Source organism: Apostichopus japonicus, chromosome 17, assembly GCF_037975245.1.
Source record: "Apostichopus japonicus isolate 1M-3 chromosome 17, ASM3797524v1, whole genome shotgun sequence".
In the NCBI taxonomy this organism is placed as follows: domain Eukaryota; kingdom Metazoa; phylum Echinodermata; class Holothuroidea; order Aspidochirotida; family Stichopodidae; genus Apostichopus; species Apostichopus japonicus.
This window is the reverse complement of record NC_092577.1, coordinates 35,862,291-35,890,238: the sequence shown is the minus strand read 5'-3', so window position 1 is coordinate 35,890,238 and position 27,948 is coordinate 35,862,291. Positions and strand designations below refer to the sequence as shown.

The window sequence follows — 27,948 nt, the reverse complement described above, 5'->3', positions numbered from 1 at the left end:
CATCATCAAACACAGCATATACGGATTGGGCATAGGCCTATTAGCTTTTGGAATTAAACATATCGTGTGCTATCGTCTCTATAGAAAGAACAATGAAATGGAAAAAAAAACGCAACATGCGTTTAAGAAAGATATGATTTTAAAGTTTCATTTCAACTTTTCGCATAACCACAATCGTTTTGTATCTTAGGGTGCTCTTGAAGGGACAGACGACGTGTTAGCGCCCTGTATTAGTATAACATAGCATCACATCATATTGGTTTATAGTTTTGTCGAGTTTGTGACCATAGAGCGCCGTCCGCCATTGCCAAAGTGGACAAGAAATATCTCGGAATACATACATACATACATACATGTGCATGTATACACCTATAAGCCTAATCTATAAATAGTCGTTTCACAGCAATTCATTGTAATTGACCTATAAGCCTAATCTATAAAAGTCGTTTCACAGCAATTCATTGTAATTGACTTTATTCGTTAATATGTTAACCACTCCTATCAAAAGGTAGATTAAAACCATTTCAGAACAACAACAAAATAAACGAAACACAAGTTAATACTACTTTGATAAATATATTATTAATCTGCGGTATATCACAATGATGGGATTTATATGATGATTATTTAGACGATTAACAAATATGAAAAGGATTACGAATAACCCCTTGGGTAAGGTGGTATACTGAGCCCCCCCCCCTACCTCGATGGTGCTGAAAATCATTCGTTTCACCTCCACACCAGTTTACAGCAGGACTAACACACTCCATATACAGATGTGTAATCTGAGCAGGGTATGAGTTAACCTAGGCACCGAATGCAAATGTGACGTCAGAAGCAGTACGTTCAAATTGTGACGTAACTTTGAAGTGACGTCAGAGCTTGAATAGAGAATTTTGTAAAGGTCACGTTATTTCTATCACTACAGTGCGCATGCCAAATAAGTACAACAGAAGAGGAAAAAAAAAAGAAAAAACGTTGACTATATAAATTGTTTGTACGTTGTAAGCGTGCTCAGTGACGTCAGAGCTAGGGAGAAATTTGAAAGTATTATGGATCAACCTATATGGTATCCTCTTAAACATTATAAAAGATAATAGAAATACCAGAGTGTTATCTGATTAAGACTAGAACAAATGAGAAACAAAAGGTAATTCTATTCTTCTTAAAATTGGATATGTAAATACAGGGTATCGGTGTGTGTGTGTGGGGGGGGGGGGGTGTGGGGTGGGGTATTGATAGATAGGTGCAGTACTCGTAAACAGCAACTACATATGTTCCATTTCAACATACACACATATCAACAGAGGCAAGCGAGAACAAAATCACATAGTGGATAAAAAAAAAAGTCTCAAGAAATCAAAGTCTACATTCCTCCACCCACCACCTCCCCACCTCACCCCACCAAGTGTCTTGCTCACACGATGTTAGTGCAAGTTAAACGATGACATCATATTAGTTAAAAACCTGTACAAGGCAAATACGCTATATAGAAAGGCATATCACTAGTTATTACCTCAGAACAAATTGAACAGAAAATGAAAATATTCTTGACGTTGGTATCACGTACATGTGACACATTACATTTCAAAGTACATAGGCTTATATATACTTAGTTAAATATGTGAAAGATAGACTACATAGAGCAATAAATAGAATGGCACGTGAAACAGAGTATTTTCAAAAAGATGATTTTGAGCGATAAGAACTAGTATATCTATATTTCTATCTATAAATATTTAACTTTTTAAGCACTGAATTGTTCAGCTGTCATAGATTTAAATTAAAACAATTTTCAGGCAATGCGTAAAGAACGTAGTAATGATAAATACATATATATACATGTAAATCAAAAATATCATTTAAAGCGAGAGGGTTACTTTCCTCCTCCATTTCTTATTCTATGAAAGTTGGCCAAAAGTACTAACTACCTCATAAAATTTCTTATTTTTTAAATTTCTTTTTTTTTTCAGATATCAAAGAGATTTTTAGTTAAACCAATAACATTCACATCATTTACAAGATTTAGAAATTGTTATGAGACACAATAACACTTCAACGCAATCATATTGAAAGGCTATAAACATCGCACGTTTAATTTGACTTCATAGAAAGCTACGTAGAATATAGACGCTCTCACGTGTTGTATCGGAAACAAACAGAATCAGTGGTTAACGCCGGTGCCTTTGAATCATAAGGTCCCGAGTTCGAGTCACTGCAAGATTCATGTATGTCGTCCAGTTACAGAGTTGTTGACAATTGGCAATTCATAATCATGGGCGTTAAAATATGAATCTAAGAGACTGACTTTGGTCAGCTTGCGGCTTTGATAAGCTAATGATTGCTACTTCGCGAGTTCCTGCTTGCAGGAAGATCTAAATTAATACATAATAATACCTAACTTGACAATTAACTTATTAAGTATAAAGAGCAAAAACAGATATGAATATGTTTTTAAAATCCGTCATTTATAATTTATATTGTGTGTGCTATTGCACAGTAAATGTCAAATGAATACTTCAAGCTGATGACTTTAAAACAAAAGAGAAAACAACTTGTAATTGCAACATGTTCGACTAAATATATTAAAGAAAACCCCCAAATATTCGGAGCAAGATTTTCTTGACTTATACATTGCAACATTTTTAAAGTATTTTCAAGAAATCTTTTTACTTTGTGGTTCCTTGAAATTTGCAAGTTTATTAATTAAGAAAAAGTAAAAGGTAAAAAAAAAATAGAATTGGGGGACTTTTTTTGCATAGTCAAAGTCCCACTTGGGGGTTTATTCATTCACTGGTTATATAATACGTATGGGTGGGTGGGAACACAACGTTTGAATACCAAATCGCGAGAAAATAATAACGTTTATACCATGCACTGTCATACATAGTCGCGACCCCAGGCGTGTGCGGGATGTTAACGCTATCCCACCCCAACCCCTTTTTCATCCTCACACGAAAGTGTGTATATATGCATTAAATAGCACAACATTGCATGTAAACCTAATAATGAACCCAAGGTATAGTATCAATATACAGTATGAATCAGAACGCATCATTTAAAGTCTAAAACATTTTTTTCAGGGGAGAACCCCACACCACTACCTCACTTCATTGGAAACGGCCTCGCAGACTCCAGGGCTTCATTCACTCGTACTAGAGCAGTCAATACGTGAATTTACGATTACGTTGACAACCGTCGCACAGCATCTTTGAACGTTTCAATTTGATATTCAAAATGGGAACACCCTTATCACTTGGTGTACAGATCTTCTTACCTTTCCTCTCCGTCCCCCTTCCCCTCCCCGTCCCCTACCCTACCCTCTCTTCAAACCTCTTTCAGAATCCTGTCACCTGCACGTCTTATACACCGCAACGAGGAGTGGGATTCTTGTTTATAACTCGCTGCCCGGTCATGGAAGAGACAGAAGTCTTAGCCGTGGCAGCCAGTGAAGTAGATCTCGACGACGTCAGCTTTCTCTTGGAATAATTATTCCGCCACATTTCAAGGACTCGAGAATTGCATCCAAATGCGATAAAGATGAGCACGCCCTGTGTCGAGTTTAAGATGATAGCGATGATACTGACAGCTTGCGATTCGAAAAATCCAGCAGCGAAGCTGAACACCCACGTCAATCCCATAATGCAACTCAGCTGAAAGGAACAATGAGAAAACAAAAACTATTATTACATTATCCTTACTACTTTGATTTATTTTGGATGTGTTTTATGACGACATTTACAATTATAGTTGCATGTGTTAATAAAAAAACACACTTCAAACCTGTTGGAGTATGTAAGTTTGCAGGTGAAAATAATACAGACGGTTTGTCTATTCTGACTTCAGCAACCATTTTGACTCGGCGTGTCTCATTATCAATCGAACCAGATAAATTGAAACATTATAGTTAAAGGGACGTAAAAGCTTGAAGAGACATCTTAAAATCACCACAGTGCGCATGCCAATTTAGTGCAACAGACGAGAACAAATAACAGAACCTTGTGATAATATGTTCTTTACATTTTGACGCCAGAATTGATGGAGTGAACCCTGGAAGTTGTAAAGTTATGATAAAATCAAACTGTATGGTATCCACTTTACGAAAGAAATATACAAATTTGATTGAGATTTCATACTTTACTACTACATGGAACCCAACAGATTTTGGCAGTTTACCAAAGTTTTCAGAAAATCATGAACAGGAAATACGAAAAACTTATAGACAAATTCTTAAATGACAATGAAGTGATAGAATAGTTGGAAATGGTGACCAGCAGTGAAGGAAGTCACGTGATTTCTATATCACATCTCACATTAACGTACCTTACAGAACAGCAAAAAGTCTTGCTTCCCGTCTTGATTTAGTAGATTTGTGTTTGACGATGTCGCCCTCTTCGTCGCGTTCCTAGCTCGTACAATCCCAATCACCGTGTCGGCGAAAAACGCAAAGTTCAGTAACCAGATAATAACAACAGGGAAACCAAACGTCCAGAATAATGCCATGGGGTCACCGATCCAACAGCTGCATTCATTGCCGTACCAGAAATCTATAAACTCCACATCGGTAAAATGAAATACAGAACAGATTCCCACTATAATAAGCGGACCGATCCATCCATACAGCGAGAAGTAAAAAAATGTCTTTTTGCTGTCCCGAACCGTCTGTAATTTAGCTCGACTTCCAAAGGTCCGACTCAAGTCATTTCCTAAGACGGACATCCAGAAGAAGGCAGCTAAGAAGGTGTAATGACTAATCATGGCTACAGAGGTACAGAACGCTGTATTGGTAGTCTTATCCCAAAACACCATTTGAAAGAATTGAGCTACGAACAGCGCCGAGACAAGAGACAAGATCGATTTACCCATGTTATTTCTTAAACGCGGGAATATCATATACGTCAGTATGGTTGCGGTAAACCCAGCTAAGGACATGGTACTTCCGATGATCGTAAAGATTGCCTCGATCCTCTGCGAATTTTCTCTGGCTTTACAAACATCCAGGTAGTCCGTACAGATCGAAATTCCATCTGGTCGTTCATAGTAAGTCCCCCGTTTAAAAAACTGTTCCGTTTTGCTAATGTATATATGCGTGACGTTGATAACCTTCACATCTAAACTGTTAAAATGAACATAGTCCGATTTGCAAGTTAAGATGCCAGAGCAGTAACCACTGACCGATGTTATTTGGGTGTCGTTTAGTTCTTCTCTCCATACGAATCCGATGCTCGACGTCTGGGATTCGATTGAAAGACTCGAACAACTGACGTTACCGGGTGTTAGTGTAAATGTCTGAATATTCATTAACGGCATGTATAAACAGCTCAGATTACGATAACTTTCATCTCTTACTGTGTAATTGGAACGCTGTCGTAGGTCTTGATAGACATTGGGTGTGTCAGAGAGAAGATCGCCACGAAATGTGCAAAGTTTTGAAGGGCCTTGCTCTTGAAAACAAAATTGAACTTGATTGCTCGAATCGACGCAATCAATGTCAGTAACAGACAAATGTCCCTGAAAATCTGCAATCTCGCTACGTATTAATGCAGTTAACACCACGGAGATCGCTTCTTTAATCTCGGAACAGTGTTCAGTGTTTGACGAGAAACAGACATCTTCACTTTCATGTACATATATTTCACCTCGCACCATGAAGTGATCGCTCTGGTCTCGTTCACCTTCTGTCTGTGGTTCATATCTGGGAACAACTGTTCGACAAGCATTCGAAAAAGGATCGAGTATTTCACCATTGTTACAAGGGGAGGCATGAACCTCATTCTCGGAAAATCCATAGCCATCACTGAAAAGGAATAAATTAGAGAAGGACTGAGCCCCCTGTGGGTCTAAATCATCACCGGGGAAATCACATGGTGATGAAGTCACATTGGCGCCATTGCATGCTGCGCACTCACGATTCTTGTATGTGGTACCGTTAGACAGATAAGGCGCCACATACGAAGGACAAGATGTTTGCATCTGGCGGTCATCTTCAAAGCTATTGACATCAATAGGTGTACATCTTCGATAGGGATCACGTCCCTCTAAGCGGTAGCTAAATTTTCTGACACATTTAGGGTTCCTTAAATTCTCCCATAAAAGGCGAAGATCCTCTGGTGGCGCTTTTGTACCTTTAGCTGAGGTATCGTCAGCCGAAGTGCCATCGTCGACGGCGGATGTGCCGTCGTCGACAGCTGAAGTACCGTCGTCGACAGCTGAAGTCCCATCGTCAAAAGCTGATGTTCCATCGTCGAAAGCTGATGTTCCATCGTCAAAAGCTGATGTTCCATCGTCGAAAGCTGATGTTCCATCGTCGAAAGCTGAAGTCCCATCGTCAAAAGCTGATGTTCCATCGTCGAAAGCTGACGTTCCATCGTCGAAAGCTGATGTTCCATCGTCGAAAGCTGATGTTCCATCGTCGAAAGCTGACGTTCCATCGTCGAAAGCTGATGTCCCGTCGTCGAAAGCTGATGTTCCATCGTCGAAAGCCCCGTCATCTTTACTATCTGACTTGCCGCCCTCACTATCGCTATCGGCTGGTTCATTTGCACAAGTCACAGTTAACTTCCAAAAATACAAATTATCAATAATTCGTTCATGGCAAATCGCACAATACAAATTTCGGAAAAGTTTTTTATCATTCCTGTCAGTAGCCGGTGTGTTCAATAAAATGTCATCGGGATTTACCTGCTCGCACAACGAACGGATATTTGAATCGACAAACTCTTCGGGACATTTACTGATCATGTAATAGCCGCTTCCGTAAATACCGTCAGACTGACAGGTCTCGAGCTCCATTACAGATGGAACAACGATATCTGGGTTTTCGTCTCCTTCCAGGGCATCGAAACAACAGTCCCCGTAATACTGGCAGAGGTCGTCGCATTGGCATCTTGTAGAAGAATGTAAATTAGAAGCACAGAGAGTGGTTTTGTCACAAAACCGTTGTCCGTCGTCGGGAGTTTCTGTCGCTTTGGGACACTGCAGCTCCCACGTTTGTAATGTTGATGTTAGTACTGCATCTGTAATGACAAAGTATAAAAGATGCATTTAACAACGGTGTCGGAACAGTTCTGTTACAATAAACCCTGATGGGGTGGTCTTCAGTGGAACCCCAATATGCTAGCTTAGCAACTTTGAATCGTCACTAAAAGCAATGATCCAGTGGATAAACGTTTCTCATCAAATAGCTACACAACCCAATGCTTGGGTCGAAAAGGATTTGTGATGGTTCGCGAGATCGTTGTGGCGTGTTTTCATTCTCGAGTACTGCTGAGCAAAGCTAGGATTACGTCGTTGCTCTTTCAAGTCAAACCTATGAATATATAGTAAGGAAGCAACCACACCATCGCATTTGACAACCATTTACCAGTGGCATTGTAATGATCATTTCTTTTGATCGGTCGTGGCCTATTTGGGTTGCGGGCCTTTTTCTGCCCCTCCCGCTCCACTTGCCAGGCCTGTAACGTACGAGAGAGATAGTCACGCGGATACCGCGCATGATAAACCACACTAAACCTGTTTTGGTTATTCTTTTATAATTTATTTGTACCAAACTGCAGAATTATTCTATTTTCAAATCTAAAACTATACTGTCACGTGATTGGCATTAGCTCCTTTTGATTGGATAGTAAAAACCAATGAATTCAGAACAAAACAATAACATCTCTTTATTAATACCGGAACGTAGTTTCAACAACCGACTCTGGTTCATATATACACTTCATATGCTTCGCCGACTGATACACGCTCAATAAAAGTAATAATCCTAATAGGAAACAATAAAAACAACTAATGGTTATTCTTTCAAATTGAAAGTAAAGATGTATTTGGCTATGTGATAAATAGTGATATGTATTTTCCATTAATTTGTTATCGGTTTTCTTGAATTCTTCAATTTAGTAAACTACGCCTGGGTAAAATTATTTTGCCGCTTTCTTGATCACGTGCTTGTCCTGATACAGTGCCTTGTATTCCCTGGCGTAAAATCACAAACAGACCCGACGATTTACCACGAGATTGGCAAATTTAATAAGAAAAGAAGAAAGGGAAAGATTAACATCATGCAATTTGTAATTTGATACGGTACCGTTGTCTTTCTGCAAATGCAGTTTTCGTTTTTTGATGCATGTAAAATAAAATATGAAAAAATTTGCCAAACGTACATTTTATGATTTTGGTTGTTATTGGTATGTTGAAAGTAAGATCTTAATTTCTGTCAGGATCGATGTTAGTCGGTTTTTTTACTTTCTACTAGATTTGTGACTGATTCATATATGTGTGCGTTTTTCCTCTCCCTTTCTGTCTGTCTGTCCGTCCGTCTGTCCGTCTGACTATCTGTCTGTCTGGCTATCTGTCTGTCTGTCTGACTATCTGTCTGTCCGTCTGTCTGACTATCTGTCTGTCTATCTGTCTGTCTGTCTGTCTTTCTGTCTGACTATCTGTCTGTCTGTCTCTCTCTCTTTGGTCTCTCTGATTGGTTTCATAAAATATAATGACTTTTACTAGATTTTCACTGAAACCAATTTTTGGTGACAGCAGCGTAACATGGGAAGGTGGAAAAGACAATACAGAGGGGGAAGTGGGGTGGGGTCAATACAGAGGGGGAAGTGGGGTGGGGTCAATACAGAGGGGAAGTGGGGTGGGGTCAATACAGAGGGGGGAAGTGGGGTGGGGTCAATACAGAGGGGGAAGTGGGGTGGGGTCAATACAGAGGGGGGAAGTGGGGTGGGGTCAATACAGAGGGGGAAGTGGGGTGGGGTCAATACAGAGGGGGAAGTTGGGTGGGGTTATTGGGCTAGAACTCCGGAGCCCGAAGTCAATTAGAGGGATCAGGAACATATACATATCTTGCCGGGTGTGCTTCTATACTCTGCGGACTTGTGATAACATCTTTTACACATAATTAATCAGTTTTAACTCAGAGATACAGAATGTTACAGCAGTGTGACATCCAAGGCTTAAGGAGAATAAAGAACCATCTTTGAGGGCTCTGTCGTTTTCACATTATAAAGTGTAAACATGTAAAGTAACACCCTCAACTGTTCCCAGCGACGAAAGAAGATATGAAGATGCTGGTATATTTTCCCGATTGCACCGATTCATATCTATACAATGATTTTAAAGCAACCATTAATATAACCAACAAGTTGCGCATGCAGGCGTTAGTGAAAACAAACCCTTCAAATGGAAACAAACTGGCAAAATATATGTATAAGCAAAAAACACGAAAAGAAGAACCGATGATATTTGGGTTTATGAAGAAGATATGCATGAAGAAGATATGCATGTTGTCACTTGTTGACTTGTTGGACCAAGTCTACTGTTCAATTTATAAAACCCATCATCGCCTACAGACGACCACGCAACCTACGAGACCTTCTTGTACGTGCTGCTGTTCCACCTCTTACTTCTAACCTCACACCCATTCAGCATGGTACCTTCAAATGTGATCGTACTTCGAGATGCATCGTCTGCAGCCACCACATTGTTGAATCCAATTCCATCACCAGCCACAGCATGCAACTCACACACAAGACTAAGGGTCACATCACTTGCACTACCACCAATGTCATCTATCTGATCTCTTGTAGAGTTTGCGGCATCCAGTATGTTGGCGAAACCAAAACCACCCTCAAGAAGCGATTCTATGGTCACAGATCCACAGTCAACACCATGAAGACTGAGACCCCAGTTGGAGAACATTTTAACCTTCCCAACCATACCATTAACGACATGTCCCTACAGGGGATTGAATCCTTAGGTAGCCGTCCTGACCTAGTACGAATCAGCAGAGAGAGGCTCTGGATGCAACGCCTTCGTACCATTCAACCTCATGGGCTGAACATTCAGGAAGGACATGACTAACTTCCTCTGTTCCCTACTCCTTCTCCCCTTTCTCCCTCCCCCCCTTTCACTCTTCTTCTCACAGCTCTCTTCCCCTCCATTTTTCTTCACACCTTTCTGTCTTTGTCCCTCTCCAGTTTATTCCTTACCCTGTGCCTTTAATCCTCTCTTTGTCCCTCCACAGTTTATCTCCTTCCTCTCCTCTTCTCCTGTTGCTTTCTACTTATAATCCCCTTTCATCTATCCCATTGTGTTCACCGTGCTCATTAACCTGTCTGTATTCTGTGCGTGTTTTTGTCCCCTCTGTTACTGTAACTTGTCATTTAGCCTCTGAAGAAGATCCTGCTAGGATCGAAACGTCAGGCCAACTTACTTTTACACAATTTATAATGAAAAAGTTATTTTGTGTAAACTGCATATGTTCAATTTTACACCCGAATCATTGTCGATGTAAAATCGATACACCAGGTTACGAGACATCCACTATACGCCCCAAAATTGTGTTCGGAGTAAATCTTGTTACAAAGTCATAAATTATACGTTAGGAATTCTCTATTAATTTTCTACTAGGGCCAGTGAGGAAGTACGGAATGCCAAATGTATCAAAAATGTCCAAAACTATATAAGCATGTCCAAAATAATATAAGCATGTCCAAAAAAATATAAGCATGTCCAAATTTATATAAACATATCGAAACTAATATAAGTATGTCCAAAAATAATATGATCATGCCCAAAATAATATGAGAGTGTCGAAAAATTATATGAACATGTCGAATGTAACTGCTAACTTCAACTTTTTAGTGAACATTTTGGCATCTGAATTCACGCCATCTGTTGCAAAATATCCAAAAAAATATAAGCATGTCCAAATTTATATAAACATGTCGAAACCAATATGAGTATGTCCAAAAATAATGAGAGCATGTCCAAAATGATATAAGAGTGTCGAAAGACTATAAGAGCATGTCCAAAATATAAAAAAGTGTCGAAAAATAATACAAAAGTCTAGAGCGTAACTGCTCGATTCAACTTTGTAATGAACAGTCAGGCGTTTGAATTTTACGCCATATGTTCCAAATATCAAACTTTTTATTTTGGTATGCTGAAAACAAAAACACCATATCCAGCGTAACTTAAGACGATATACAGTTCATCCATTACCGTATTAGTGTGTGTGTTAATATTTTAATGATATTTCGATCAAGAACGATTTTATTTTCGAGGAAATATTAGTTGAGTTGTTTCGTAGCGCGAGTGATCAACCTGGCCCCAAGGTGCTGTAACTATCAGTGAGTTTAATACGAAGAACCACTGTGTCCAACATTCCACGCGGTTTAATCAATAATATGTAGTTGGCGAGTTCTTCCCACGTTTCCATCTTGAAATTTAGTTAAAAGGTGAGAGTGAAGATTAAACGTTGAATACCCCTAACCTAGGCTTATTTTTTTTAATTCTGGGCTAGTGTCCGACTTCGCCTGGTAACCGTAATTAAGTGTCACAATTTTCCGTTAAAAAAGTAACACAGTATAGTAGTTCATTTTCACTGTCAACGTACGCATGTGTGATAACTACTGTACGTTGTTAGCGCTTGTGCATGTTGTACGTACTTTCGCACGTGAACTTCTTTGCCTTCGCAACAATATATGAATAATCTCAGCACCTCTAGGCAGGGCGAAACCACTCACATTACGTAGGGATGTAAAAAGGAAAAATGTTAGGTGATGGTCTTGTTTTTACATATTTTGAATTATTTGCGTCACAAAAACAGAACAATGTTTCAATAATATATTGTCATAATGATAACCATTGTGTCAGTTGATACAAATTACCTCTAAAGAAGGTATTGTAAGCTAATTGTTTTCGACATACCAATATAAAAGTTCGATATTTGAAACATTTGGCGTGACTTCAAACGCCAAAATGTTCATAACAAAGTTGAAGTTAGCAGTTACACTCGAGACTTCTATATTATTATTCGACACTCTCATATAATTTTGGGCGTGCTCAAATTATATTTGGACATACTTATATGTGTTTGGACATGCGCGTATTATTTTGGACATGCTCATATAGTTTTGACATGTCTATATAAATTTGGACATGCTCATATAAGTTTGGACATGCTTATATTTTATTGGATATTTTGCAACATATGGCGTAACTTAAAACGCCAAAATGTTCAAAACAAAATTGAATTAGGCAGTTACATTTGTCCCTCTTGTATTATTTTTCGACATTCTTTTAATATGTTGGACATGCTCATATAGTCTTTCGACACTCTCATATTATTTTGGACATGCTCTTTTTATTTTTGGACATACTCATATTAGTTTCGACATGTTTACATAAATTTGGACATGCTTATATTATTTTGGACATGCTTATATTGCTTTGGACATTTTTGAAACGTATGGCATGCCGTAAGGAAGGTTGACAAGAGCAACAAGGTCAGCCAATCTCATTATGTGCAGCTGGATAGGCTAGAAGAGTGTGTCAAGTTTATAACGCGCGCTGGAAGCCGCATATACACCGAGTATAGTGCAAGATTGTCGATTTTGATTCGCGGGACGGAATGCCTATTGTTAACCCCAACACGCGTAAGTGCCTGTTTGGTGATAGGTTTGATTGACCATAGGCAAACTACGGTATTATTTATAAAAAAAAACGTATATTTACGGAAATCAATGAACCTCAAAGTACGGTACAGGCTAGTCACCATATCTGTAACGATTAATAACTACCTGACCACTGAACTTGCGCGACTGCATCAATTATGACTTCATCATGATGATTTTTCTTGATGGTGTATTTCTCAGGACACAAATATATCTTTCGGGAAGGTGGAGAAGGGGGGGGGGGAGGTGAGGGGGTCAGACAGGATCCAAAAATAAATCTATAGCATACAGGACACAAACAACATATATGTACGGCTCATCCTAATCTGTCGAAAATTCTTCAACAATAATTGTTTCAAATGTTGCAAACTATTGCACCATTTTGCATGTAAGCACCCTCATGTGACATATATCTCTCAAAGATGGCAACCATTAGAACCCTTTGTAACATTCCTAGTGAGAGAGGGTTATTGATAAGAATTGCATTATGTTTAATATACATTGTCCTCGAGTTTGTTGTTTTAGGAAGATGACGTCACGATTTTATAGAATTTTTGTGCAACATATTTAGTCTACCGGTATCTAAGCCATTAAAGCAAACCACTAGCAACAAACGCAATGGATTATTTTGCTCTCTTATCATTTATTAACACTTAGGAAAATGTTTCATAACTTCCGTCATGGTCTGGGGTATCAGGGATATAATACAGTGTGCACTACACAGACTGTCACGCCGTACAGAGGCCTATACTTGTTAAGTCAGCATGCAACTATACAGTGATGACAATGAATATGTTAGATATAAATTGCTGTCATGTACAGGAAGTTTGGAAAGCAAACATTTTTCGATATAGATCAAAGGTCATTTCCTCTTTTTCAAGCCTCGTTTGAAGCACGTGGTGTATGGCAAATGGACGATGCGTACATATATATGAGAAACTTATACCTACTTTATACCTTACATTATGTCAACTGACGTTAGGAAGGAAAGGGGCGTGACTCCTAATCATGAAGATATTATGAATATGCATGAGTCACACGGTATGACGTAATTTAAAGTATCACGCGGTCTTGAATGAATTATCGATACTATCGCCATACACAATGATGCAATAAAGACGACTTTGACCTAAAGATGCAGAATCGATCAACATCAGTCGCCAGAATATTATTTAATGTTGTTCGTAACCACAGTATTATAATGAACTGTGTGAAAACCCTGCTTCCGCAATATATAGTACGGTACCGGTAGTAACGCACTTGACAGAATACCGTCACAACACGGTTACCGTTCCAAATGAATTGGACCAATGTGTATGGTAGCCTTTTCAGGCCCATGGTCGTTTTCTGCTATCCGTGACCTGGGTCTATACCTTGGGTGACTTTTCACAGCTTAAATCAATTGATCACGTACATCAATCAGTGGCATAGCCAGACATTTGGAAGTGTGGGGACGGTGGGGGGGGGGGACAGTAAGAAAGACAGCCATATCTGCGTGAGCTTCAGGGGTGGCCGCCATCTGGTCCCTGTGGAGGTCAAGAGGGCAAAACCCCTGAAGTGTTTCGGGTTTTAATGTAGTCAGTAGGAAGTCAAGGAATTATGTATCTTCATGTCTAAGGTTTTTTCTCTCGATAAGTTTCATGTGGAGAGGGGTGGGGGCCAAAAAGGGGGCACCGAAAAATCCCCATGTGATAAGGCTACTTATATCAATTGAATGTGCTAAACTGTGTATCTCTTAAAAGTTATGATAAGGAGTAGCGGAAAAACATATGCTACAAAAACAGAAAAATTTTCCAATAATTATCACGTATAACACTGGGAATAAACTATAACAGTTAATAGAAAAACAAGAATGTATTGACTCATTTTCTTCGAAAAATAGAAGCCATCACGGTCTGTCACTTTTCAGATTGCGTGATAAACCCATCAATACTTGAAACATGAAACATGTTACACAATCTTGACAAGTCTCCTACTGTATTCCTATACATTTATCAATTCCCCGTAAAATAAATGCATATCATATATACACGTGACCGGCTCTAACAGCTAATATATGCTTCATTGACCTTGTGTACAGTTGACTGGTGGCATCAATCAAAACTGCATTCAAGCAAAGTTATAAAACTTGAAAAAGAAAAACTACGCATCGCTACTATTAGATTTCAATTATTTCCTCCTCCTCCCCCCCCCCCTCCCTCCCCTCCCATCTACTTTTATGACATACGAATTGTGTATCGTGGAATTTTAAAACTGATGAATATAGAAGCTGTTTTTATGCGTTTGTTGGTTTCATCTTCTTGGAAGTATGCTACAAAAGATATTCAAAATTATCCTTTATGAAATATTGAAAAAAGTACTAAGAAAGGAAATGTGTTAGGGTATTAACTTCTTCCTTCAATTTTGTGAAAGGAGCATGCGACTCTCTGAAGTTTCATTGAAAGAAAGACCGTTGTCAGAGACTTCAAAGTGTGAGTTCAGTGGCGTGTGCCAAGGGAGTGGGGAGGAGGGGGCTGGGCAGGACCTCCACCGTCAGTCGTGGTGAAAACGTTCAGGCGGCAGTTGTTTACAATCCAGGATTATTTATTAGCAGAACATTACGTTCATATCTGTTTTTATGCCTTATTTATTGTCTAAACATGCCTCTTTTTTCTGGGGAGGACCGCAGACTTCCTATACACGCCATGAGTCCGTTTCACCGACCCCAGGGCCTCACCCCTACTCTATACCAATCCCTTAATCCCCTATATACTCCTTCCATAAAAGGTTCACTATCCCCTATAACATAAATCAATCGGTGAAAGTTAGGATCCATCACGCCCTCCCCCTCTTTTTTAGGGGGGGGGGTGGTTGGGGTGGGGCACTGTGTTAGATCTCTTAGTCGCTTCTTAAAGCAGAGAAAGTAAAGTTAAAGATTAAAGATCTGGAATTCACAGAAAGAAGACAATTCATGGTAACTATAGACCTGTGTCACCTCGTCACATCCGTTATCGTACATAACTGATATGCCTACGTTACGCTGTCGATGAACTCATGAAGCCACGGCCGTAATATCCGATGTATCGACTTAAACCTCCAAATTAATGAGGATTTATTTAAAACCAAAGTCTTTATAATGTATATCAATGATAGCTTATCACTGCGTGAGGTTAGGTTTTAATCTTTTCTTTTAGCATGTAATTGGATCTACACAGAATCCTTCAAGCACTAACAACATTAGGAATGGACTTTAAATTGTTGGACTGAATGCTGAAAACAAGTGTGACAGCCTCAAATTGGAAGGGAAATATAATTAAAAAGACATGGAGTGTTTGGCTGCCAATGTGACGTCTCTTGGGAAACATGTTGAACATAGAGACATGGACCATATGCTTTGATGCATGGACGAAGAGGGAATGTTTAACATCTTGACAGAGTCTGTACTGTTCTGTCTCCAGTGAACTCAATATATACAATTGTATAGTAGTACCATCACATATAAACACAATACTCAGTCCATTGTTCTAGTCTCCTTCAAACTATATATCTTTTATAGTAGTACTATCACTATAAACACAATACTGAGTTTATCAACTCAATATACAGCTTTATAGTAGTACTATCACTATAAACACAATGCTGGATGTATCAACTCAATACACAGCTTTATAGTAGTACTATCACATATAAACACAACACTGGGTTCATCATTCTAGTCTCCTTCATACTCAATACACAGCTTTAATAATATCACATATAAAGACAACACTGAGTTCATCATTCTAGTCTCCTTCATACTCAATACACAGATTTAAAGTAGAACTATCACATACAAACACAATACTGAGTTCATCATTCTAGTCGCCTGGGAACTCAATATGCAACTTTATAGTAGTACTATCATATATAAGCTGCAATACTGAGTTCATCATTCTAGTCCCATTCAAACTCAACACACTGCAGCTTTATAGTAATACTATCACATATAAACACAATCAGCGAGAGTCATATGGGATCAGACTATTTCGTCATTTACAAAAAGCTTTTCATCCGATCATCAATACATTGGTGTCAACACTTCCTAAACTCGAATAATAATCAAGTATAGATATATATATATATATATATATATATATATATATATATATATATATATATATATATATATATATCAATTTCATGTAACTGAAACCCTTAAAACGTATCAATATTTATCAAATTTCCCATTAAGGTTTATCGAGAAAAAAACTAGAAAAAGCAATGTCTTTCCGAAACATACAAGCTGATTAATAGACGCTATGAACTATCGCCAGAGATACGAGACTCATAAATCATAAATTTAATTAAAAACATGAAGACCTATAACTCTGCATATATATAGGTTAGCAGAAAATAAATTAAAATTCTCATATTAAATCCATTAAGATGAGCTACCGGGACAGTGAATGGAGAGGAGGGTGGGGGGGGGGGGTTGTTAGCATTGAAAGGGAATCATGTGGTTTGGCATGGTTCAGTCTGTTTCCTATACGGTAGCCGATAGCACTGGTGTGAAGAAACAAAATGCATAGAATGTGGATCAAGGCGGTCAAAAATCGATATATCTATTATGCCAAACAGACTCGAAAGATTGCTAACATTAACAAAAATATGTTATGAAGACAGAGACCAAAGACTAAATCGAATATTACAAAGGTCGCGAGCACCTGCACACTATCTGATGTGCGTTTTGTATTGTAAATTATTGCCCACCATCTATCTAAGTGACGTTAATGCCAAGAGTCAGGTCCATGTTAGCACACTATAGTCCAAGTTCTCATATATGCATCTCTGAGGCGTGTCATAAACATTATTGCTTCATCAAACAAGTCTCCTGTCAGCGCTAATTGTTTTTTTTTTGTATCGAGTTCTACTTAATTTGATATTAATTTGATTTATGCTATAGTACCATCGCATTAAAATGTTATACGTTGCCTTTTTCACCAATTTGTATACCACCCTACACCAACCCAACACCTCACGCCGGCTCCATGATGATTTTCTAGTCGTAAATTTGTTGTAATGAGGTCAAAAAAATGACAGATGGAACTATTGCAAGCTTTAAAAAGGTTAAGATAAAAAATTTATGTCGTGATTAAAACATTTTTTTTTTACTTTTATAATTGACGTTAGACTGAACCAACTTTTACAAAAGACAATAGAACAACAGACAGTGGTCAGCCCCGTTTCAAATGCGCTTTTTAAGATGACCATAAAATCTCCGTGGTGTAAACAATGATATTTTTATAACTCGCCCCAGAGTGAATCCAAACCTCATTAGTAAAATGCTAATGGCTAATTAGCAGTCTTAAACGTGTCACTTATACCTCTAAATTATAAACCTAATCTTTGCCAATCATTCTTGGACGAAATTAATTAGAAAATGTCTGATGAAGTAGGACGGAGCCTATAGGTTGTTTTTTCTTTAAGGTTGGTTTCGTCTCGGTGTATTGGTCCATGACAATGACAGATGTGGCCAATCCTTCTGAACATCTCGTTAAGAAAAAGAGATTTGCTGCTCATGCGTGGCTAAATTCAAAGAAAAAAATGTGATCTTGGCGTTCGAACTGTTCCGTCACCCGTCCGATAAAATCTGACTTAGTAGAGATGAAAACCCTGATAAGTCACATGAAGTCGTTGTTGGCCTATTCTTGGAAGTATATCATAATAGTATAAGCCAAATTAATTTTAAGAGTTAAGATTTGGGTAAAAAAAAAACATCCCACGGCTATGTAATCTGATACAGTAATAACAGCTATGACGTCATAACCTTGACAATAAAATAAAATAATATTTTGATTTTATTGTTTCTTGGGGACGATATACTTTTCAATTTGACTCCTATTATCTGAGTTAGTGACCTCGCCCTATATATGGATTGTATAGTATGTTAGGTCAAACTCTGTACTTTCCGATTTCCTCAACAAACTATGTTCTTAGTTTGTGTTCGTTTTAGTTAGCCTCTGAAGACGACAATCCTGCTAGAGTCAACCATGTCAGGCCCTCAAACAATACAACTCATTACTATACAGGTAAATGTTGTAAACATGTTTGTATCTATAGTCGAATTCCACTTCCAACTGAGGCGTATATACGTTCAAGAGAAATATTTGTAGAAAGTGCAGGTATAGAAAGTGCGTTGGCGTTACATTAGATGTGATATCGAGGTCGTGACGCATATCTATTTGAGTTTTCAAGTTTAAGTTGAAGGTTTGTAGTCTTGTTCAAGGCCAAGGCCCTCTCACACGACTTTACAACTTAACACTGGTCATTGGTAACACCCACACACCAAAGTGTGCATAATTCAATCAATCTCTCCTGGGGAACCACAGTGCACCAAATCCACGTGTCCCCCGGGGACTTCCCAAAGGGTGCAGCCACAAACCGGCGCACACAACTATATATATTTACAAGTTACCTCGCAAGTCCCGATTTATACACCTGGGTGAAGAGAGGCAAAGGAGATAAAGCGCCTTGCTCAAGGACCCCAGGGACTCGAACCTGCAATACTTAGATCACAAGTCCACTGCCTTAACCACTTGACCAAAACGCCCCCTCCCCTCCCCCACCCCCTAATAATATTCTTAATATTCCTAATAATGAAAAGCGTATACATTAAAGCTGAAATGTTTATTAACGAGGCAATTAGTATTATAACAGATATTCGTTTTCAACGTTTTGCTTTTGTATTGACCTATCACTCTTCAAAATTAAACTGGCTGCCGTGCTTACATCGTAAAAGTATTATATACAAAGAGATGTGATAACAAATATGTTTATAAGGATCCTAACAACTAGAGGATGCGCTTTCATAAAGCAGCGATTTAAACTCGGGCGCGGTGCTGTATAAAGCAATTTCAAGTTCGCTTCAACTTCACTGGATATTGGTCTTACTCCTGCACCCTTCTCCCCTCCCTCCGCTCCCTTTCCTCCAACTTCAACCCTTCAATTTTCGATTCATTGCTGCATCGGTGCCGAGCCGGTAAACCAGTGGACGAATTCGTTCCTGATACAGTAATAATGCCTAGGCGATATGTGCTTTGTGAATTACATGTCTGAAATGCATACACTGACATATTGGCAAGCTATACACGCTTTACCACAAAGATGCAAAAAGCAAAAAATTAAAAAATAAGAGGGATTTGAGGGGGGGGGGGGAGGACAAGAAGTTGTGTCACCATTTTGCGAACAGTTGTGTGCGAGTCGCTTTCAAAATCTTGAAGCTGTTAGCCTGTAACCTATAGTTACAACTCCAACCGATAACGTTTCTACGTACAAATGCAGAACTACATGTATTGGGTATTAGTGTCACATAAACATCATGTCAGTGACCCGCTATTCGTAAAATTCTATCGGGTTACATCATAATATTTCACTGAATAGCCGCAAACGTAATCACGCTCCTTACAAAAAAGTTGAAATTATCAGAACGAAACCCTACTGAGGATCGTTAAATATAGATTAGGTCCCATTAGAGCATTTTATGACGTCACAAGCGTAAGGGTGTGGTTAGCTTTATAGTTCTCGGACCTTTGATACTAAAATAATGTAGATATAAGAAAAGAAAGGAATCAGTTATATGGTGCAATGTCTCTATTTCAAGAAATAACAGTATGGAGTATCATGCAGGGTGCAATCTAGTATATATATATATATATATATATATATTTAAGTAACAACTTTCATGGGGAGGGGAAAAAGTAGTGTGGAAATCAAATATTGAAAAAGATGTAAGAAAATAAACACTTCCCTCGTATTTTAGGATAGGAGGCCTAACACTACAATACATACAGAGAGTTTTCATTGCTTTACATAGCCTACATGCAGATGTTAAAATAATATATGAACAGCACAACCCACTGTGTGCTGACAAAACGGCATAACGTGAATGTTTGTGAGTGCACGTGACAGTATGGTTGAAACATTATTTTGGAACAATGCGCAAACCTCAAACGCCATCTTATACACATTTCGCATATTTTTAATTTGATGCTTTCACTGTTGTCACATGACCAAGCTATACTAAAATCATGATAACATTTCTCATAAAAAATTATCATAATTATTAATAATTGCAAACAATACGATGAATATTGTTGCAATTTATAACAAAAGTATACACAAATGTTTGTATGTTTGCATTGTTTGTAGTACTGACTTGATTATGTAATAAATTCTATTGACTTGGTTAATATTTTTTCATCTTTAAACGAAAATACACAAAAGAATGAAAAATTTTCACTTCAAGGTAAACAATTGCACTTTTTTTTGCGTGCAAGGTCTTCTTTATTTTCACGCCTTAGAGAAAGTTTGAAATCCAAGGTTTCGCTTTGGATAGATTTTACATGACAACAAATAAAAATCATTATACGGTCGTGTTATTAACAAATACAAGAATAACCAAAGAATAATCCATTCTTCATTAAAAGGGAAACTAAAACAATGAAACATTGTCAATCTCCGAGTTGGAGGATTTCTTCAAAATATTAATATTAATATCAAATTACGGGAGTTAGAACTCTTCCTTTGGGCGTGTTGATGAAAAGAAAATGTTTCAGCAAAGATCTCAAGTTTTACTGGGAAATGATTTTAACGATAGGTGTCGTAAAAAAATAAACGTGTTATTCCTTTAGCTATATATATTAATTTCTTGGGGTGAAGTGACAAAACGTCAAGAATTTGACACCAAATTATTTCCACACATTTTCATAATATTTCTGGGTAGTAATCTACATGGATGATGGAAACAAAAACGGAAGCGTGAACCGGAATGTGTGTGTGTGGTATGGGAGGGTGGCGGTGGAAGTGGCGTCATTCGAATATATATTAAGGTAAAAACAATGAAGATAATAGGTGTAAGAAAAGTGATAGCCCGGTTTAAAACTACCCGAGAACCATTTCCTCTGTAATAATATAAAATGTCATGTCATAGGTCTTTTATGGTATAGTAGCTCTTCTGATTATTGGGGAGGGGAGGGGGAGGGGGAGGGGAGGGAGGGGAGGGGAGGGGGAGGGGAGGGGAGGAGGGGGAGGGGTACAGAGAAGGAATGACGCCTTAATCTTGACAAATGACAATATCATTTGAATATGTAGTATTTGGGTCATTTTTTATATACCGGTAGAAAGGGGAAATATTAATAAAACTCCACTTCTAACTTACTGTAGAAAGACAGTTATACATTTGTGAAAACATACAAACAAGAAAAGCTCACTCCAGAAGACACATACTAGGCCTATATGCAATGACAATCCAACAAATAAACATATACATACAACCCCGACTTCTCCTCCCCACCAACCGATAAAATAATAATGATAATAATAGTTCATGTTTAAATCATATACATCGCAGTAAATTAACCTATTTTCAACACTAAGGATACAAATAGACGTCCAATGATATGGTTTGGGCAATAAAATATCAGCTTATCCCGAGAATAAAATGCCAATTACCTTCTTTTTTTTTGGGGGGGGGGGGGGTACAATTTTTTAGTTTTCAGGGCCGTTCTTAAAAATATTGATTTTCCTTTGATGAGTCTTAGTTTTCATGCATCATGCAACTTCTTGTAACATTAGAGATATGTTATTATATTATCGTTTTTCTGTATCTAAAGTGGATATCTTTCCGAGTATACAGTTGTGGTATTAAGTAATTTAGGAAATATTATCTATGAACGATAAACAGTATATGGAATTTCACAAGGCTTCTTTTACAGAATCGGGAAACGAAAATTGATTAACAAGGAAGCGAGAACCAAAAATGATAGGGGGACAAAATAGATTGTAATAGACGAACACAGCTGTGACGATTAAAACATAAATGAATATTTATAAGGTAACAACCATAGGCAGCCAGTTGAGACAATAATCTCATGGTAATACCACTCTAAACTGTACTCCTATATCATGCTTCAAAGCACTAGTACTGACAGTATGAACAGTTCCTTATCTTTATCTGATTGATGTTCATACTGTTCATATACTGACAAACAACTGGTATATGGAAAGTAATTCTGCCAATTGAGTGTCGCAGGAATATTTTCATGAAGTTCTCTGTCGAATACGGTACATTATCAAATCAAAAAGGAAAAATGTGCTGACGATTTATGACAATACTCAGGGCTTACGTCAAATTTAAAATTAAGTTAAAAATGTTATATTACGTTGGTTATCAAATTAAAACAATTTCTCTCCAATTTGTATGCAGTTCATAATATGTCTTATTGCACAAATGGCCATATTACCTTTCACATAATTAAGAACATTTAACAAAAGGAAACACACGTAAAAACGCCCGTGATTATGGCTAAGGATCAGCTTAGAACTGAGATTAATCGTTTACTGCTATCTAACATGAGGGGAACATCTAGTAGGATGAGAAACATGACATCAACCCAACCCACGACCCAAAAAGTAGGTAGCAGAGGTAAATTCTGTGAAGAAAGCTGTATAAAAACGTCTTCGCTGTGAAAGGGTTCAAACTGAATGACTTGAATCATTATTTTTCGAAAGTTTCCGGCTAATTAACATGTAGGTAAATTCTAGTATTTTGATAACGTCTCCTCTCCCCCATCCCACACCCCACCGAAGAAAGTTACCGGTTAAGGTTAACAAGGAAATGAAGTAAATTACGATTATGGACATATGAAAGCGAATTGGCAAACGAACAGATTGAAGCTGGATTCAGTCCCAAGTAAAACCCAATTACAAATGAGCAGAGCAAATCTCCAGTAGGATATTAACTCACCCTCCCCACCTCAACCCACAATTCTCACCCTCCTCACCCTCCCCACCCTCCTCACCTTCCCCATCCTCGGCCACAAAGAAAACGAGGTAAAGGAGAAATTGTGTTGTTTTAAGAAGAAGATGTTTATCTCAAATATTTCCAACTCTCCTCAACACTTTGACAATCTTTGGATAAATTTAAGGTATTGTGAGATTAAGGAGTGTCTCAATAATGTCTTCTAACCTGTAATTTCATTTAGAAAAAAAAAAACAGAAATTAAACCGCGAAAGCTAACTAAGACTTCTGTGCCTAGATTTTTGTTGCTAAAATGTTAGGAAGAGGGACGTGAGAAAGGATGGAACAAAATATATTAAGAATATGACTGAACCAACTTGACATTTTTTATGACATGCTGATACTACTTCAACTTGATGTTCCGATCATGGACGTTATTACAAGATATTTTAATGTTAACATTGATGACATATCGGAAACATAATTTGTTGCTGTTTGTTTGGAGGGTGGTATATATATATTGAGCATTGCAAACAGATTGACAGAGGACGTCCAAATGCCATGTAAGTTGATTCTCCAAATATTACTTCCTTGTCGTCTGAGATTGGCAGAGCCCAGACGGTGTCAAACGAGCGATTTTTCATCCTATATTAATCACTTTGTTGTTCTTCTTCTTCTACGTTAGATGACAGGTTTTCCCGTTCTCTGATCATTGGATAATAACATCAGGTCAGAATGGATCATGATGATGTTAAAGTAGTATATTTATCGAGGGGCGGAATAAAAACTAAATATTAAAATCATTTGGGATGTAATACCCATTAAGACATAGGCCGGTGGTGGATTATTGATTACTCAACAATAATGTTGGATTTTTTCTCTGTATCTTTTGGTCAAAACCAAGTTATCATAATTATTAGTTTGGCAAAGATATTATTTTTTGTTACAAATTTGCTGGTATTTCGTTAATGCACCTGGCAACAGCAGAGTGAATGACGTCATCGCGGTAATTGAGCTGAACATGTTATTGTTTTCGTTCATTATGTATTTGTCATTTATCGATGCACAGAAATATTACTTGATGATAGTCTAGATATACAGAAGACATTGACAAACAGCTAAGCAAACCTCCCAAAATGAATCAAATGAAAGGATAATTTGTAACAGCTGCTATGAAGGCGAGGTGCTCGGATAGACGCTCCGCCTCCACCCCACCCACCCCCCCCTCCCCCCTTCGTTCCCGGACCTCCAAAATATATATATATATATATTATACATAAAATAATAAGATGAATTAAAGTCTGGTTAGGTAAGAAAGAGATGTTTCATTTCCAAAACTTGGAATAAAATATATGAGCTGTATACATCAATAAGTGTTAGTGAAAACATGATATTACAAAGGCTTTAATACTAGGCATGTAGTTCAAATTTTAGACCCGTACGTTATATGGTACACTTTCCAATATCTTTGTTTTTAGATCTATAGCCTCTCCTTGGTTTGTTGCCCTAAGTTAGACATGCCGTACGTTTTCACACTTATTTGAGTGTCTTATATCTCCATATATGGATATATGTTATTAATATGTTCTTATACGTGTGGGTATTTTATTTCTTTGAAAGGCATTCACATTTCCTCAAACATGTTGATCGTTTGTTGGCAAAATATCCCAAGTTGCTAATATCATATATCAAGGTCTTTGAAATTCTAGTCGTCCCAACCGACCATAAACCTGAATAATAACTTTGTTACTCACTTCCGTAATATTGTTGTTGCCCTAACCTTTAACACGGGACGTATATACTCAGTTACTATTATAGTGCACAATAATATGTGATTTACAGCACGTATCTGACCTTGGAAGTGCGTTCGCTCACTGTGTAGTGAATGCTGTAACGAGTATATTCGATACTCCGAATTCCTGGAGAGTGAGTAAAACTAAATATCATTTTATCATTGTTTTTGAGCTGCGCTGCGGTGACTCGTATGACATCAGACGTTCAACCCTTAACTTTTCAACTTCGCTTTAAAATATTTATGAACAATGACATTTTGTAGTTCTAAGAGCAGTTACAACAAAAACAGAAACAAGTTTACACACAATTTTTCTGGTGATTTAAATCCGCCGTAGGTATCTGGCAACTGGCGAGTGTCGTTAGTGCATTGGTGGGGGTGGGGGCAGCTTGGTTCAGAAGGGAAGAGAGCGAAGTGAAGGGGAGATGGACAGGGAGGGGTGGCATGTACAGTGTACAGTGTATTGGCAACCCAACCAATAGTCTGCCGCTTAAAAGAAGAAAAAGTATGACCTAATGAGATTTCCTTTTCCAATTTTTATTCTCTTGTATTTCCGTCTCTCCTTCTGTACCTTCCCTACCCCCCACCCAAACACACTTCGACATTTTCGTTCATCAGTTTAAGAGCCATAACTTTGTTTCAGCGAAGCATGTACTGCAACGTCAAGTACATTTGACAATGGGGAAGATGCTAGTACCTGTACTAACTTTCAGCCACACTGCCACGTGTTATAGAAAAGAAAAAAACCGAACACATACTCACTTCGTAGCAATGAATGGTGCTGGAATGTATACCAATGCATTATAGGCATATGGGTAAGTCATTAGGATTCGAATAGTTATAGCCATACATTTATACCATGGTAAAGTAATCATCCAATTTTGAGCAGAATGAATAAGCTACCAATTATGACAATAGTGTTATCTTGTCAGGCATGACCATAAATTTTTATAGTCAGTAGCTACATTCACACACGTGATTGAGAAGAAGAGAGGGTGAGAAGGAGAGGGGAGATGGGGATAAAGGGAGGGGACTGGGGAGCTGGGGGATCATGAGGATGTGAGGTGTGAGGTGATGGAGAACGTGGAGGTGGAGGGGAACATGTAAAGGTGAGGACAAGACGATCGCAGGAATGAAAAGAAGATGACGGGGGAAAGGAGGGTAGGAGGGACATCGAAAGGAAAATGTGGGCGCATAGAAGAGGGAGAGAATAGTGCAAAGGAGAGGTCAAGGAAAGGAAGGAGGCTCCGGAAAGGGGTAAGAGGAAATGAACAGGAGAAGTGGAAGGGAAGAGATGGGCAAGAAAGTGACGAAATATTACCTTTACCAACGTCTTAATTGAAATCACACAACCCACGGCGAGTTATGTTCTTATTAGTACTATAGCAACTTACACTTATTCAAGGAGAAGATGGAAATAGAGGACAGGAAATAATCATTTGGATTACTTTTCTACAACTTTGTCTTTATTATTATTCAAGTGTCGGTGTCCCCGCCCACCATCCCCTTCCTCCCCAGTGTACAACACGCACCCCGCTTAGTAGTCCTGACATATAGTCGCTGCTCTCTCTCTCTCTCGTAACTTGGGAGGGTATATGTAGTTAGGCCCAAGCAAACATCCCATAATTCAACGATTTAAACAATGTCTTTCGTTAAGTGTTGATCGACCCAACTTCAGTGTTCGAATCGTTCCCACGATCAAATACGGAGAGCGAGATATCAACACACTCATACAGCTATAGTAAATAATATATACGATATGATTGCACGTTGTACGCTACACGACAGTTTCAAATGAGTTTCATTTATGAGTTAACAAATATACTTACTAGATGTAGTCTGTGCAAATCCTCCTCTCTTCTGAAAATAAATCACCAGAATGAAGAGTAAAACTGTAGTTATTTCTGAGGATCTCATGGCTCGATTTGTAGTTAAACAGCTAAAAGGAAATAACTTCATATGGACCGTCAACTACCGATAAACCATTTGCACCAATCAAACGCTAGCAGACGATAGTTACAATTCCCTCTGATTTGAAGAGTCAAAATCCTTTCTCTGCACAAATCCTTCTGATTCTTGTCACACGAAAGAGTAAACTTAATGCACTCAACTGGTTACCGATCTGAAAAGTGATTCAAATCCAAAAAGCTGTTCGATCTTTTTTCTCTTTGGGTCTATTTTTCAAATTGTTTAGAATCCCTTTTAAGAATGAGGTGAACAGACAGATTTTACAACACTTCCTGTTGTTGCAAAACAGATTCTGTTATGACAGGATAGCGTCGGAGAAGAAAGTTGATATGCGTGTGTAAAACACGTCAGCCCTATTCATGAAAGGAAAAATGTATGTGAGATTATCTGTTCTTTCATGTCCATATATGTGATTTGTAACACAATAAATCTTGATGTACTGTAAAGTTTCTAGGTAATATCGTCTCCGTAAATTACCTAGAAACGACGTTGTCGAAATATTACACCCGATGGATGTTTCTAGTGAGTTGGCCTCTTGGTATCTTCTGTGACGATCCGTGGTTGCTAAGAAGTGTAGTTATGTTACAGCTTCCCACGCCTATTGGTTGAACTTGAACAGGCACGATCACCCCTTTCGACCAATCACAGCTGTTTGAAGTTGATGAAAGACTCCAAGGATAAATATATAACACAGTTTCGCGGAGTTCATAGAAATAGTGCCCCTTGTGGTTTCTTCTCGCCATTTATTTTTACCTCTTGCCTTTTCGCCACGCATTGCAATACTAAATAAACTATAATGGTGATTATTTATATCAACACTCTTGACAATAGGCTTATTAATGTAGGAAATAGGATGTTAAATTGTCAATAATATTTCCTATTGACTAAAACCCTGTACAAGAACTTACCACCGGTAAAGAAACATCCAATTTTAAATATCCGAAACTCATTTAACAGCCGATAAGAGATTATTA

At 38.1% G+C, this 27,948-nt stretch overlaps 1 protein-coding gene across 1 annotated transcript; it reads right to left on the bottom strand.

The window, feature by feature from the left end:
* Nucleotides 1-560: 560 nt before the first annotated feature.
* On the bottom strand, nt 561-27,732 carry LOC139954870 (uncharacterized). Its single transcript, XM_071954841.1, has 3 exons — nt 26,836-27,732; nt 4,324-7,016; nt 561-3,653 (listed from the first exon to the last, which is right to left on the bottom strand). Exons 1-3 carry the CDS (start codon nt 26,963-26,965, stop codon nt 3,363-3,365), a joined length of 3,114 nt encoding a protein of 1,037 aa, XP_071810942.1. The 5' UTR covers nt 26,966-27,732; the 3' UTR covers nt 561-3,362.
* Between the last annotated feature and the right edge of the window lie 216 nt (nt 27,733-27,948).